The sequence below is a fragment of the Rhincodon typus genome, chromosome 10, assembly GCF_021869965.1.
Source record: "Rhincodon typus isolate 14 chromosome 10, sRhiTyp1.1, whole genome shotgun sequence".
Taxonomy (NCBI): Eukaryota; Metazoa; Chordata; class Chondrichthyes; order Orectolobiformes; family Rhincodontidae; genus Rhincodon; species Rhincodon typus.
This window is the reverse complement of record NC_063341.1, coordinates 9,618,438-9,635,247: the sequence shown is the minus strand read 5'-3', so window position 1 is coordinate 9,635,247 and position 16,810 is coordinate 9,618,438. Positions and strand designations below refer to the sequence as shown.

Below are 16,810 nucleotides of genomic sequence, written 5' to 3'. Positions count from 1 at the left end.
GCTGCTTGGCCTGCTGTGTTCATCCAGCTCTACACCTTGTTATCTCAATGAAGAGACATATGTTTTCAAAGCTTTTCATTTCACATTCATGGAATCAAAGCAAGCATGGCAAATTTTATGCGTTCACAATAATTTATACTGATGGAGGAAAGTGTATGAATGGGTTGGAAAACTGACTCTGATTGAATGAGGTGTAACCATGGAGAAAGCATTGGAGCATTATCATCTCTCGAAGCTCATAGATAATTTTAAAAATATACAAAGGTTTTGAACATATTCCCTTTGTTTCCAGAGGAGTGGTACCTACATATGAATAAATGTTGCTTCTACCAAGTGTGAATGAACCAGGTTATGAGCTTAAGTTATTATATTAGAAAAGTTGTTAGTACAGCTATTAGCACACTTAGGATTCAAATATTCAGTTAGAAGCATTAGAAGCACTAAGACACATTTTAATGAAGCTTTGCATCTTGTATTCATCAGGATAACTCACAAGATGTCAATTTAACAGGAAAGTCAACATTTATATTGCTGAAAAAGAGAGTGGCAATCAGTTGGCAAGTGGACTCCGATTGGTCAAATTATTATCTTGGAGAATGCAATAATCATGATGATTTACAGCTAATGGCTTGGCTGTGTTAAATTTTAAACCACATAGGTTTACGCTGATTGGTTAGGGTATTGTCCAGAAAAATTAACCTGAGAATTGCTGCCACCTATTTTGTTGAATAGAAACAAATGCCACGTATGTACTTGTTCTTTCTGGTTGCAAACAGCACAGCCAGGTACATATATATAGTTTCCAGTATACACTAGTGAGCCAAACTGTGAGCCTGAAATTTGTTGTCAGTGTAATTTTGCACACACACAGAATTGTCCAGCAAGTTCCGAGCCCAAGTGGCCCATGCTTGCAGAGGTCACCACACAGTGTCCAACATGAGACATGATTTTGCAATTAAACAACATTTGCTAGATTTATCATCGCAAAACTTCCACTGGCTGGAGTTCTTTTGTCAACTAATCAGCACTCTCCCCTTATGTTGTATAAATGTTAGTTTTCTTGCAAGTTGTCCTGGCAAAATGCTTTGTCAGAATGTGTCTTTTTTTCAACACAGGATTGCTTAGCAAGTGCTACCCAACAGTGGAATTACATCAAACAGAAGCCATTTTGTTCAGGGTTTTTGACCACTGTTTAATTCTCTGCCAATATGAACAATTGATGTTTGATTTGATCAACTAATTGCATGGGTGGCTGGGGCATCTCATTAGCACTGAGACTCAAGCACAACACCGTGTAACTGTGAGGCAGACAGAAATGGCAGTAACATCCTGTCTCTGAAGAATACCTCTCGCATAGATGCTGCATAGTAATTGCGTGATACAGCTTATTTCTGTTGTTTTCTCCATGGTAATGCCTTGACCAATCAGAGTTGGCTTGCCAACTTAGCAGCACCCTTTTCTTTCATATTACAAGTTGTTGTGATTGCATGAAATTTGGATTTCTGGCATTCGTCCTCATTGGCACAAGATAAAAATCTTTGACAACGATAATCTTTGCAATAATATTCATGTTCTGCACAATCAGACAAATGACTGCATGAATATTGTATTCAAAGGGCATTGGTGCATGATAAAAAATTCAAAAAAAATCTTAATCTGAGTTAGAAAGTCAATAGAAAATGTAAACCTACAGTCCACCCAGCAAATGGAAACAGAAATTCTTAAAAAGTATTATTTGCTGAAACGGACACTGCCAAACAGTTTGGAAATGTAGAATATAGAAACAGGAGTAGGCTGTTTGACCCTTCATGCCTACTCCACTATTCAATGTGATCATGGCTGATCATTCAACTCAGTAACTTGTTTCTACTTTCTCCCCATATCCTTTGAGCTCTTTAGTCCTATGAACTTTTTCTACCTCTTTCTTGAAAGTCTTCAATGACTTGGCCTCAACAGTTTTCTGTAGCAGGGAATTCAAAGGCTCAACATGTTGTGGGTGAAGAAATTTCTCTTCACTTCTGTCTTAAATGGCCTACTTTTTATCCTTAGCCTGTGATTCCTGGTTCTGGACTCCCCGGCCATCAACAACGTCCTTCCTGCATCTACCGTATCTAATCCTGTTAGAATATTGTAAGCTTCTATGACATCTCCCCCTCACTCTTCTAAACACAAGTGAATATTATCCTAAACAATCCAGTCTCTCCCTGTACATCAGTCCCTGCATCCCAAGAATCAGTCCAGTAAATCTTCTTTGCACTCCTTCCATTGCCAGAATATCCTTCTTCAGATAAGGAAACAAAAACTGCATACAATGCTCCATGTATGGTCTTATCAATCCCCCTGTACAGTTGCAGCAAGACATCTCTACTCCTGTACACCAATCCTCTTGCTATGAAGACCAACATTCCGTCTGCCTTCTTCACCACCTGCTGCACCTGTATGCTTACTTGCAGCAAAAAAAGTACAAGGACACCCAGGTCACGTCGCACAACCCCCTTTTCCAAGCTATCACCATTCAGATAATAATCTGTCTGCCTGTTTCCGCTACCAAAGTGGATAATCTCACATTTGTCCACATTATACTGCATCTGATATATATTTGCTCACTTACTGAAGTTATCCAAGTTACAACGAAGCTTCTCGGCTTCCTCCTCAAAAAATGCCCTCCCTCCCAACTTTGTGTCATCTACAAACTTGGAGATAGGACACGTAGCTTCCTCATCCAAATTTTTCGACCATATTGTGAAACTTGAGGTCCAAGCACTGATCTCTGTGGTGCTCGACTCATCACTGCCTACCACTCATACTTTTTGCTTCTTGTCTGTCAACCAGTTCTCAATCAATGTCAGTACACTACTTTATCCCCAACCTCATGTGCTTTAATTTCCTGCTAATCTCTTACGTGGGATGTCATCTGAGGCCTTCTGAAAATCCAAGTAAACAACATCTACCGGCTCCCCTGTTATCCATTCTACTTGTTACATCCCCAAAACATTCCAGCAGATTTTCCAAGCACGACTCTTCCTTTTCAAATCCATGCTGACTTTCTTAGATATTTTCACTATCTACAACGTGCGTGGGAGCACATCTTTAAAAATGGACTTGAGCATTTTTCTCATGACTGATATCAAGCTAACTGATCTGTAATTTGTTGTTTTCTCTCTGCCTCCCTTAAATAGTGGGGTTACATTAGCTTCTTTCCAATCCATAGGAACTATACTTTCAGTCTATAGAATTTTGAAGGATGACCACTAATGAATCTACTATTTTGAGGGCCACTTCCTTAAGTTCTCTGGGATGAAGCCTATTAGGCCCTGAGAATTTATCTGCCCTTAATCCCCATTAGTTTCACCAATGATGCTTCCTTACTCATATTAACTTCATCCATTCCTCCTTTCCATTAGACCCTGTGTTTCCCTATACTATTGGGATATTATTTGTGTCTTCTTTTGTGAAGACACAACTTGAGAAGGGCATTTTTCTTTGCTTAATCTCTCATCACTAGTTCAGAAGTGGGGATGTTTGCTGATGACTGCATATTGTTCAACCCCATTCACAACACCCCAAGTACTGAAGCAGTCCATGTCCAAATGTAACATTTCCTGGACAACATTCAGGCTTGAGCTGATAAGTGGTAAGTAACATTTGAACTTCACAAGTCAGGCAATGACCATCTCGAACAAGAGAATGTCCAACTAATGCCACTTGACATTAAATGGCATTATTATTGCTGAATCATCCATTATCAACAACCTGGGGATTACCATTGACCAGAAAATGAACTGGACCAACTAAATCAATATTGTAACTACAAGAGGAGTGTGAGGCTGAAGATTTTGCTGTGAAAAACTCACCTGGTGCCTCCTTAAAGTTAGGACTGTGACAGAAGACTGCCCACTGCCTGAACGAGTGCTGCTCCAAGAGCTCTCATAGAGTCATGGAGTCATACAGCACAAAAACAGACCATTCAGTCCAAACAGTCCATGCTGAACATAATCCCAAACTAAACTAGTCCCACCTGCCTGCCCCTGGCCCATATCCCTCCAAACTTTTCCTATTCATATATCCATCCAAATGTCTTTTAAATGTTGTAATTGTACCCGCATCCACCACTTCCTCTGGAAGTTCATTCCACACGCGAACTACCCTCTGTGTAAAAAAATTTGCCTCAAATGTCTTTTTTAAGTCTCTGTCCTCTCACCTTAAAAATGAATCCCCTAGCCTTGATATTCCCCTTCTTATGGAAAAGGCACCTACCATCAACTCAATCTATACCTCTCATTATTTTATAAACTTCTATCAGGTCACCTCTCAATCTCCTACGCTTTTGTGAAAGAAGTCCCAGCTTATCCAGACATTCCACATTACTCAAAACTTCCATACCCAGCAACATCCCGGTAAACCTCTTCTGAATCATCTCCAGCTTGATAATCTCCTTCCTATAACTGGGTGATCAGAACTGGGCTCAGTATTCCAGAAGAGGCCTCACCAATGTCCTGTACAACCTTAACATAATGCCCCAACTCTTATACTCAAAGGACTGAGCAATGAAGGCAAATGTGCTAAATGCCTTTTTAACCACCCTGTCTATATATGATGCAAATTTTAAAGAATTATGTACCTGCACCCCTAGGTCCCTTTGTTCTACAACACTACACAAGGCCCTACCATTAATTGAATAACCCCTACCATTGTTTGTTGTACCAAAATGCAATACCTCGCATTTATCCAGATTGAACGCCATCTGCCATTTATCAGCCCATTGACCCATTTGATCGAGACCCCTTTGAAATCTTAGAAAACCTCCTTTGTTGTCTACAATGCCACCAATTTTGGTGTCATCCACAACACTTCCAAACATGCTTTCTAATATTCTCATCCAAATCATTTATATAAATGACAAACAAAAGATGACCCAGAACTGATCCCTGTGGAACACTGCTGGTCACAGGCTTCAAATCTGAAAAGGAACCCTCCACCATTACTTTCTGCTCCTGCCATTAAGCCAATTATGTATCCAATTGACAAGCTCACCCTGAATCCCATGTGACCTAACTTTATTAATTAGTCTACCATGTGGAACCTTATCAAAGGCTTTACTAAAATCTAAATAAACAACGTCTACTGCTCTGCCATCATCAGCCTTTTTGGTAACTTCCTCAAAAAACTCAAATTTGCGAGACATGATTTCCCTTGTACAAAACCATGCTGACCATCCCTCATCAATTTTTGCCTCTCTAAATGTCCATAAATCCTATTTTTAATAATCACCTCCAAGAAATTACCCACAACAAATGTCAGACTCACAGGTTTATAGTTCCCTGGTTTCTCCTTACAACCTTTCTTAAACAAAGTTACAACATTAACCTCCCTCCAGTCATCAGGCACCTCACCCATAGCTATGGATGAGGCATATGTTTTTGCAAGGGGTATCATAATTTCCTCCCCTACTTCCCACAACATTCTGGGATACATTAGATCAGGTCCTGGAGATTTATCCACTTTTATATTCTTTAAGATCTCCCGAACTTCCTCTTCTGTAAAGTGAACTGTTTTTAAAACATCAAAGTTTATTTCTCTGCATTCTCCAGACTCCTTTTGTTTTTGCTCCACAGGAAAAAACTGATGTGAAATATTTATTTGGTATCTCTCCCATTTCCAGGGTTTAAACAAAGGCGGCATCTTTATCTTTAAGAGGCCCAACCCTCTCTCCAGTTACCCTCTTGCTCTTAATGTATTTATAGAATCCCTTTGGGTTATTCTTTACCTTATCTGCCAATGCTATCTCATATCCCCTCTTTGCTTTCCTGATTTCTGTCTTAAGAATGCCCAGTACTCTTTACTTTGATTAAGAAATTCAATTGAATCAAACTGTCTATATCGAAAAAAAAAGATTCTCTTTTATTCCTGACTAGACCTCAATATCTTTATTCATGCATTGTTCCTTAATCTTACCAGCCTTACCGTTCACTCTAACAGGAACAAAATGTCTCTGAACTCTTGCCATCACACTCTTGAACACCCTCCACTTGTTAGACATCCTTTTACCTGAAAGCAGTCCACTCCAATCAACATTTGAATTGTTTTGTTTCATACCATGAAAATTTGCCTTACTCCAATTAAAAACTTCAACTTTTATGGAAGACTTATCCTTTCCATAACCATTTTGAAACAAACAGAATTATGATTGCTAGATACAAACTGTTCTCCCACTTTTACTTCAGTCACCTGCCCTGCCTTATTGCTCAAAAGAAGGTCTAGTTTTGCTCCTTCTCAAGTAGGAGCATCCATATATTGATAAAGAAAATTTTCTTGAGCACATTTGACAAATTCTTCACCATCCAAACCTTTAACAGTATGGTAGTTTCATTCAATGTTTGGAAAATTAAAATCCCCCATTATTACAACCTTATTATGCTGGGATATTTCTGAGATCTCCCTACATATTTGTTTCTCAATTTCTCTCTTACTATTGCGAGACCTCTTTGTAAAATCTCACCAAAGTGATCTTTTCTTTCTTATTTGTAATTTCTACCCATATATTTTTATTGGACGCTTTTCAGAAATATCTTCCCTAGTAACAGCAGTATGTATTCCTTAATCAAAAATGCCACCCCTCCTTTCTTGCCTCCTTTTCTATCCTTCCTATCCCATTTAAAACTGGGAACATTGAGCTGCCTATCTTGTCCATCTCTCAGCCAAGTTTCAGTAATAGCTATGACATCCCAATCCCATGTTCTTAAACGTGCCCTGAATTCATCAGTCTTACCTGTAAGACCACTTGCATTGAAATAAATGCAATTTAGTTGTTCAGAGTTACTACATATTCTGACTCTCTCCTTGTCTTTCTTTTCTAATTGATGTGCTCTCCTCACATTCAGAACCTTCCCCACAAATCCTGCCTTTTACCCTGCGACTTAGAATTCCTCCACTCCCCCTCTCTTTCAAAATAAAGTCTCTGTTAATGTAGTGAGCAAATCTCCCAGCTAAGCTATTGGTCCCTTTCCAGTTTAGGTTAGGCCCATCCTTTTTGAACAGGTTTTTTCTATCACAAAGGACATTCCAATTGTCCAAAAACCTGAATCCCTGAGCAATACACCAGCTCTTCAGCTATTGATTTATCTCTTTTAACCATTTGTTCTTTCCCTCGCTTGAGTTTGGCATTGGGAGTAAACCAGAAATTACTACTTTTTAGGTTTTAATTTTTAATCTTCTGCCTAGCCTCTCAAATTCACTCTGTACCGCTTTAATCTTTTCCCTATTGTGTACAATAATTTCTGGCTTCTCAATCTCACCTTTAACAATATGCTTGAAACATTTAGAAACGTCCTTAATCCTAGCACTGGGAAAGCAATAAACCATCCTAAATTTACGCTCATTGCCATAGAATTGCCTGTCTATGCTCCTGACAGGAGAGTCCCCAATAACAATAATTCTATTAAATCTTGTTGAATGCTGCCTAACATAAGAATCATTACAAGTGTCCAATAACTACTGGCCCTTCCATTTTTCTCAGAGAGACTGTCCCCTTCAACTGTTCCAAAAACTGAATATCTATTTGATAGAGGAATAGCCACCGGAGACTTTGAACTACCTTTTTACCTTTCCTGACAGTCATCCACCTATCTGACTGATCCCGCTGTGTAATAACTTTTCTAAATCTACCAGCCATTTCACTTTGTACCTTATATATGACCTTAATTAATTGAGTCTAAAAAAAAAGTTTCAATAGCACTCTATATATACAACATACTACCTTTCATTACCTACAGAAGATATTGTTAAAATGGAAAAAAATTTAAAAAGTATATCAAACATATAAAAATTAAATACAAGCAACCACTTAGTTGATTAGCTGAATAAAAACGATTCTCCTTCAATAAATTCCTCAAAGAACACACTCCAGAAGCTTAAGACCACTGGCAAAGCAGGCTGCAAGATTGATACCCCATCTGACACACTTTGTATTCACTCCGTCGACCAATGATGTACAGTGGCAGCATTTTGTACCACCTACAAATTGCATTGCAACAATGCACCAAAAATCTTAGATAACATCTTCCAAACCTACAACTTCTACTGCACAGAAGGTCAGGGATAGCAGAGGAATGGGAAGAACAGCATCTTTAACTTCCTTTGAAGCCATACACCATTCTGACTTGGAACTCTACCAAAATTCCATTACTACGTCAAAATCCGGGAACTCACTCCCTTGATGTACCTACATCACATAGAATGCTGTGATTCAAAAAAGCAGTAAACACCACCTTCACAAATGCTTTTGAGATGAGAAATGATGCCCATGTCCTTTGAATGATTTAAGAAAAGCTACTCTAAAAATTAGCATCAACAAAAAGAGATTGAACACTAGGATTAGCAAATCAAAACCCTGGTATGTTGTTGGAAACAATGTAAAGTGATTTAAATATTTCAAATGACATAACATTGTCATTGATGTCAGGGGAGCTGGTTGCAGCAGTGAGTTGGCCACAGATACAAACAAACAGCAACATGCATTTGTAAAACAAAACTTCAGTGTAAATCAAAGTTCTTTGCAGAGGCATAATCAAAACAAAAATTACAAATGCATCTAGAGAGCCACAGAATTATTCTTGGCTCATAAAATGGCACGTTTATGAAAATTATAGATTTATTCCTTAATTCTTTCCAAATAGTGCGAGATAGATGGTTGCCCAAGACAATGTTTGTAACTTAAAAGTACATGTAGTTATATTGATGACAAAACTCTCTGGGACATAATGCCACTGGGACTGTGAAAATGTATCTCTGGAATTCAGTCAGTCAGATTTGAAGAATGTATTAAAATGACAAACTGATAACCTTGGGAATTGCAAATGTATGTTGAAGATTTGGGTCACATTTGGACATGAGCTTTGTCTTCTGAGAAGTTTAAGGAGTAATTAGAAATAACGTGCATGGATAAAATTTGAGAGACTCTACAGAAGGAAACACTTAAATAGCTTTTCCATGTTAGATTTTGTTTCTGCTCTCATGAAATACCACCAATACCTCACACAATGAGGTCAGGAGCAATCACCATCTCTTCACCACTGACAGCAAAACTAGACCTTTGTAAATTCCACATTGAACTGTAACTCATTATAATAAATGCTCAAACCCAAATTTAAAGACAATAATGGATGCAAGTGATGGATGGAGTGAAGCAGGAGCTGCTTCTTGAAGAGGTCAGATGAGTTCATGAGGACAATATTTAAATCAGTTAACATCTTACATGTATCAAAATAAAATAGCGCAGATGCTGGAAGTGTGAAATTAAGATGGAAAAATGCCAGAAATATTTTGCAGTTCTGGCAGCATCTGTGGAGAGAAATGGTTCAGGTCTGTAGCTCCTTCTGATAAAAGGTCATCAATCTGAACTGTTAACTTTGTTTCGTTCTCCACAAATGCTGCCACACCTACTGAGTATTTCTAACACATTTTATTTTAACTGATATATATGCTACTCATTTCACCTCTCAATTAGAGACTATGCTTTCAGCTAATGAAAATTAGAGCCACACACTCTACAAATTCCTTTTCATCTCCCAGTTCTCTGTTAAGTCTTCCCTCCCAGCCCAGTCTTTTGACCACGCATTTAGTTGACCTTCTTAATACCCCTTCCTTTGTCAATGTGTCTAATTGTTTTCATTATACCTCTGTGAAGCTCCACAGGACTATTTGCCTTTTCTGAAGTAAAAGGCACTTTTTGAAAGTAATTGTTACTGTTAAAATGCTCACAGATAGTTTGGGATCCAGAGCACGTCATGAATCCCCAATTCATGTCCTTGAGAGAGGGCAAGTTATCAAAGCCAGAAGAACCAGCGGGAAGTAACACTTTGAATTGTGACATTCAAAGTAAAATCCCTCAAGCACGATAGATAAATCCAAACTGTAAAACTTTTGATCAATAGACAAATAGGATTAATTAACTGGATGTCTAAAAGTAAAATTGTTGACTGGTATCTAATTGAGGTGCATAGATAGCTTATGCATGTTAGAATGATAATGGACACTTGAGGCCTAATTAAGTTGTAGAGTTGAATCTAATCATGTGGTTTTGATTGAACGTTAGGTCAGAAATTGTTAAGTGCTGCAGAATTAGGGTTATTTTTCTGTCTTATCTGCAACCTGTATTCTCATCCAGTGAGACCGCTTTACTGCCGAAAATTTCTGCCCTATAATCTCGATGAAAATAGGGATGTGAAATACTATACTTGGAAATTATAATAAGGATAAAGATAACGCAGCCATTTCACGCTGTTATGTTCTGACCAAGAGTCAGAACATTAGAAACCCTCAATTGCCAACCTGCAAGATTCTTTAACTATTAAGTAACCAGCAGTTTGCAGCAGGAATGACAACAATTAGATCACAGCATTAAGCAGGACTGATCAAATCAAGTTTCACTTTAGGATGAATGGTTTAATGTACCTGTCATTGTAAATGTTATCAGATTATCAGAAAACTTTATCTGTGAAAATGCAACAATGCCATGAGAGAACTGTTAGTACATATATTAATCACCAATAATCATAATGTTTGATATCTATTACCTATAAAACATGTAACTGGCAAAGTAATTATGTCCATAGAATGAAATTAAAAGTAACTTCTTTGGAACATTTTTTTGAGAAACTACAAAGAAAATGTAATCTTATGGTATGGTTAAAATCCTGCATGTCATGGCTGGAACATTGCAGAACAATACATGAGGTAAGTCATTGCCAACAACAAGAGATTGATTAGAGCCAGGTCATCAGGATACCTGAGTTTAAAGCAGGATCCAATCTAATGGGAGGAACTAGACATTTTGTGTTTGGAGTTGAACATGTGCCTGGAGCAGGGTGTCAGCTGGAATCTATAATACAGGTATTCAAATGGTGGAAGTTCAAGATAACAGCTACCGGGTAGAGAGCTGTAGGCTGAAATTGAACTGACATTACAGACATGTGACAGTTACGGACTGGCATCAAATTCAACAAGTCGGAAGAGCAAAGCTCAATTTAAAACTAAATCCAGGGTTTCAATTACGGCCTCAAATCAGGCCAAAGTGTTTATCACATTCTACATTCTGTGAATTTTACGTACATCCTCAATCTGTTTTGGGTTTGCTTTCTTGTATCATTAGATGCTACCAGCACCTTTTGAAACCAGTCATATATTTGTACATTAAAAATGTACGTTTGGTTGAAGGAAATAGGGGTCATTGCTGCAGATTTATTCCGATAATTTACAATTAAGACCTGGAATGTAATAGATCCAGTGAAGCTGTGTGAATATATACATATATATAGTGCAGTTGTCAGTTATAATTTTCAACCGCAATGCTGTTAGTGGTTCATTCTTGCGTTATCTACTCCAGATAACGACCACCGGAGGAACACTTCCTGTCACCACAGGACTGTAACACAAACGAAGATTTTTTTTAACCTCTTCTTGAGTCTGCACAGATGGCAGCTATATGTGTATAATGTGTATATGTGATTAAGCAACAAGCCCCTTTGGCGGCGTAGGGACTGCAGATCCCAATCCCCTCATCAGGGGGAGTCGTGAGCACGCGGACCGTAGCGTTGGAACCGAATAAACATGAGCCTTCATAGACCGACTCTTAAAGGGAAAACACACACGCCACTTTTAAAGTAGGTGGCATCATTGATGGTTTCGCTAGGGACGGATGGCTCTTTCGAACGGATTTACAGGCGTCCTGGACGGGTCTTAAAGGTACACTTTAAACAAACAAAAAAATTAGCAATAAAAAAGAGTCTAAAAATAAACAAACTTGAAACAGATTCAAAGCTCTGGCTATCACCCTAAACGCTGTTTTCCTCTCTACAGATGCTACCTGACTTGGTAAGTACTTGCAGCGTTTTTTTTTTGTTTTGTTCAAGCTCTGGCGCAGTTCGTCCGCCCCGGGCCACTCTTACCTGTAGATTTTATATCTGGTAGTAAATCCCTGGCGGTATCTGTCTAGGAAATTGGAATAATCCCGAGCGCGGTGGAAAGGTCCTTTGTCTGAGAGCAGCCAGTCGAGAGGGCTGGTGGCATGTTGGTCTTGGTGATGACAGGAAAGTACCAGAAGTGCCCAGCAGTGGAGGGTTAAAGCCAGCCTGTCCCATAGGAACAGCAAGGAGACGAGATCAACAAGCCGCCAGTTCATCCTTCCATCTGGGACTCTTCCTCTTCATTCTCCTTGCACTCTCTCAAGACCTGTTCCAGTTTAAAAAGAAAGACATTAAGAACAAGGACATCCTGTTTGTTTTGTTTTAAATCATCAAATCTCTCCGAGCAGGGGAGGGGAAGAGCTGAAACAAAACCAGCATTTGCTGGCGAAACTCAGCAGATCTGGCAGCATCTGTAAGGAGAGAAAGTAGAGTTAACGTTTCCAGTCCGGTGACTTTTCATCAGATCAGGGGAAGAGCTTGATGTCCAGGAAAGGCACCATGAGAGAGAGGAAAAATGGAATGGTGCAGAATGGATTTGTCAGGGTATAGGGAACAGGAGTGGGGCGATTATATCATGCCCCGTGACCTCCCCAGAGTCAGGCAGGTCAGTATACACACTCACAGAGATACATTCGCAAAACACAGTCTGACAAATCCTCAGATATGCTCAATACAAATCACAACCAAGCACACAGCCAGAGTATACTCCACACGGACATTGCCAAACTCACACTCAGAATATACTCCACACAGACTCAGCCAAACACACCCCAGAATATGTTCAACATAAAACACAGCCAAACACACCCCAGAATATAATCCACACAGACACAGCCAAACACACACACAGAATATACTCAACATAAAACACAGCCAAACTCACATCCAGAATATAAGGGCACAGAACACAGCCAAACATACACTTATAATAGACTACGCATCATACAGTGGAACACATACCCAGGATATGTTAATCACAAAACACAGTAAAACACATACAATCTAAAACTCAATACAAAACACAGCCAAACATACACTAAGAATCCACTCAATATAAAACACAAACACACACGCAGAATGTACTCCACACGACACAGCCAAACACACACCCAGAATACAGTCAATATAAAACAGTCAAACACACACCCAGAATGTATTCAAATAGATTAGAACCAGATGTACACACAGAAACAGGGATGTGTTGAAACATGAAATACAGCCAGAAAGGTTACTGTATCTGAACACAAATACACATACAGAGAAACAAGGGTCTACTGAAACGCAATATACTGACACAGAGGCACAGATCTTAGCTGGACAACCAGGTGTACATACACACATGACGGAACACCAAGTTAATGAGGTAATTCTCTAGGTTTTGTTGTGGACGTGGACAAGTATTCAAGGAGGTAGACAAACAGCTTTAACCCACATCCACACATGATGGGGCTTGAGTAAAATCTCAAGAAACCACACGCACACACACACAAACACAAACAGGCAAATACGCAATCAGGCGCTGACATTTTTCTAAAAAAAAGCTGCACACACAGATAGACACCAGTATTTTGATAGCTAAGACTGATAGATGCAGAATCTCAGAAAAAAAAAGCATCCCTCCGCCCAAACACTGATACGCAGTTCATTTCTACAGAGCAAGCACATCTTTATGTCAATGAAGAAGAAGAATAAATTGAAAGACGGTTACAGAGGCTCACACCTAGACACGCGCACAACAGCAGATATACACACAGGTAGGTACATATACACGCAGGCACAAACACATTTGATACTGCAGTGATATGTCTGAAGCACAGGCACACAACAATTAATAAGGGAAACCATGCTTCAGCACTGTTTTAATAAACGTGTTTGCTGTACTCATTATCACATTGAAACAACCAACATTTAATTTGACAGAATTTTAGCAAAGAGCGACTTTGTCTTTGACCTTAAATGCGCTTAGAGGTAATTCCTAGCTGTTTCCTCAGAAAGAGACGGTGGAAATATTTAAAACAAATCTTTAACTTCTTCTCCTCTCCCATTCCCCTGCACGTCGGGTGCAGACTGTCCTCAAGGAGATTGCACAGAGACGAACGCGGTCTTTGGAGGGTTAATCAGCCGCCCCTCCGGTTTGACTGTGGTGTGCTGAGATCTCAAATTAGTCCCAAGGCATCGCATTACCTCTCCGAGCTGAAGGAACCAGCGACAAAACTGCTGCCAATCCTGAACTTGGCAGCTTTTCTAGGGCTCTTGAAAGCGAGTAGCTGGGAATTGGGCAGAGGATAGAGAGGAAGGTTGGGGGGTGGGGGAGTGGTGTGTGTGGAGGGCTAGGCTGGGGAAGAAAGCAGAGGGATTGCAAGTTGTCGGCATCCCTCCCCGCCTTCGCAGTTCCTAAATCGAGTAGAGGCAAAAGACAGCACGTCCCCTTGCCGAACCCGACAACACTGACCTTTCTGACACAGTCTCTCGAAGGCTGGTGGACCCATGGCGCTCCGATCTGATCTCTCGACTGTGCAAAGTGAACCTCTCAACCGCTGGCTGGGCGAGCGGGCGCAACTCATCTTATAAAGCCTTCCTGGGGCAGGACGCACATCCAGAGAGAGAGAGAGTGAAAGAGAGAGAGAGAGAGAAGGCAGATGTGGCTGGACTGGGATGGGGTGGATAAAGTCAAGTAACGTTCACCACGATCCCTTTCCCACTCTTACTTCGAGAAGCCCATTGGGACAAAGCCACAACTAAGGTCATTCACTTCCGTGGAGAGGGTCTGTATCCTGGGGACGGACAGGCGAACGGCTGGGTTTGTCCCCCATCCAAAACGTGAGTCTGGAGTCCAAGTGGCTCGCACGGGCTCCTTTGAAGACGGGTGACAGATGCCCCGAGAATAAAAGATTCCGGAGAGGAGGTCCATCCGTTCTCTCCCACCCACTGGTCACATGCTTGTCTGTCGGGTCACCCTTTGCCCCACGTCGCTCGGTTTGCTCAAAAAAAAATAAAATCCCCTCCTAGATTCCCGGGAGCTCCTCGCTTGTCTCCGTGTGACCAGAAAGCGGAGCGACTAAATGCAGATGGAGCTCCGAACTCTGCATTTATAAACCCAAGGGGAGGGGAGGGGAGGGGTTGGTGGGGGGGGGGGGGGGGGGTCGGTGTTAGGGATGGTGGTGTTGGGGAGGAGGAGAGGAGGGGTGGCGGGGGAGAGTGAGCCTCACTGAGAAACCAGCCTCCTTATACACCGCCTATCGGATCTCACAGTCTCCCATCCAATGATTTCCTCACAGGCACCACTGTCTCAAGTCAACCCACCGCACAAACAGTTAATGGGTCCTGTAATCAAACAGCTCCCACCTTTGCATTTGACAGAACGGTTAAAACAAGCCAACGGAGAGAATATGGCAATAACAATTTAAGAGAGAAAAGATATGTGGTTTCGTGTAATCCAACGAAATTAACGCCAGTTAACAGACAGAATTGTATCCAAACTGGAACGTGAAGTGCTTTTGAGTCTGGGCTTGTTACCCAGCTCAGTGAAGTTATGTAGATGACTTGACGTTAGTTGATTCTGCCCGTTCTCGTTCCTTCAAACCGGCTCCTGACCACGGGGCTGTGTCCATACCACCCAAGCCCACTTCCCTCCCCACCCTGGCTTATCGCCGCCTGCTCCCTCCATTCTCCGGGTGCTCCATTTCAGCACAAGCAGTGGCGGACAGCTCACCTCAGCCTTCTGCTTCAGATGGGAGCACCGGGAGACACGGGCGAGCGGATCCGCGGGGGAGAGCGGGTCAAACGCTCCGGCGACCTCCTTCCCCTGGCCGCTCTACTCCTCAGATGTTGGGGTTAAAATACCGGCAAAACCCACGCAGCAGCTCACCCCACCCAGCAATTCTCAGGGAGGGAGAGAGAGAGAGAGAGCGCTTCAGTAGCTGGCTGTACAAACCTGTCCTCTACCTGTCACTCAGTCACCTTCCCGGGGAAGGAATCACCCGCTTACTTCCATCCTTCCATCTATCTATCTATCTATCTATCTATCCATTTATCTGTCTGTCTGTCTATCTATTTATCTGTCTGGCTATCTATCAATCTGCCTGTCTATCTATATCTATCCATCTATCAATCTATCTATCTGTCTATCTATCTATCTATCTTTCTATCCATCTATTTATCTATCTATCTGTCTCTAAGCCTGGCCCAGTAGTATCCAGACAGACTGCTCTCGCCACATAGCCCTCCTCATGCCACTGTATGATGTACGTATCAGAGGGAATGGTCGTGCTGAATGGGACAGCATTTTTTGGACCATTGCTGCTCGCTCCCTCAGTTCAGTCACAATTCAACTTCTGGACATTCTCCAGAAGGGAACCACTTCGCTCCCAGCCGCCAACTTCCCCAAGTATTAAAATACCTTCCTCAGACAGCACAGACAACGGGGGCTGTTCCAGCGAAAGGATGGTGGGGAGTAGGATAGACCATACCCGCCTCACTCCACCTCTGAATGGATCATTCATCCCTCACCCCCCTCCCACGCCCCACGCAATCCCCTTACCCACGCCGCTCCCCGAAACCTTCAACAGCAGAAAGTTTCAGGATATTATCCCACTCTGAATCCCAGGAGATGCTGTGTGTGCGCTGGGGATCGGGAATGCTGCTAGGATATGAAGGAGGAGAATGAACGCCCGAAGTACATCCAGAGGGCTTGGTCTTCCCTGAATCTGATGGAATTCAGAGTCAAGGACATGCGCTTTCTCAATCTGCCAGATTGGAAGTAACGCCGGGGCAGAGGGAGAGGAGAAGGGACCGCTTCCCACGCAGTATCTGGACCTGTGCTGGAAGAACATTAGTTAAAGAGACTT

General features: G+C 41.3%; 1 protein-coding gene across 1 annotated transcript in view; it reads right to left on the bottom strand.

Annotated features, from left to right (window-relative positions):
- LOC109935099 (BMP/retinoic acid-inducible neural-specific protein 3-like) overlaps nucleotides 1-12,178 on the bottom strand; it is a 103,901-nt gene extending 91,723 nt beyond the window's left edge. The window contains exon 1 of the mRNA XM_048602029.1: nucleotides 11,946-12,178. Within this exon, the coding sequence (XP_048457986.1) occupies nucleotides 11,946-12,178 (233 nt within the window). The remainder of the gene's footprint in view (nucleotides 1-11,945) is intronic.
- Nucleotides 12,179-16,810: the final 4,632 nt, after the last annotated feature.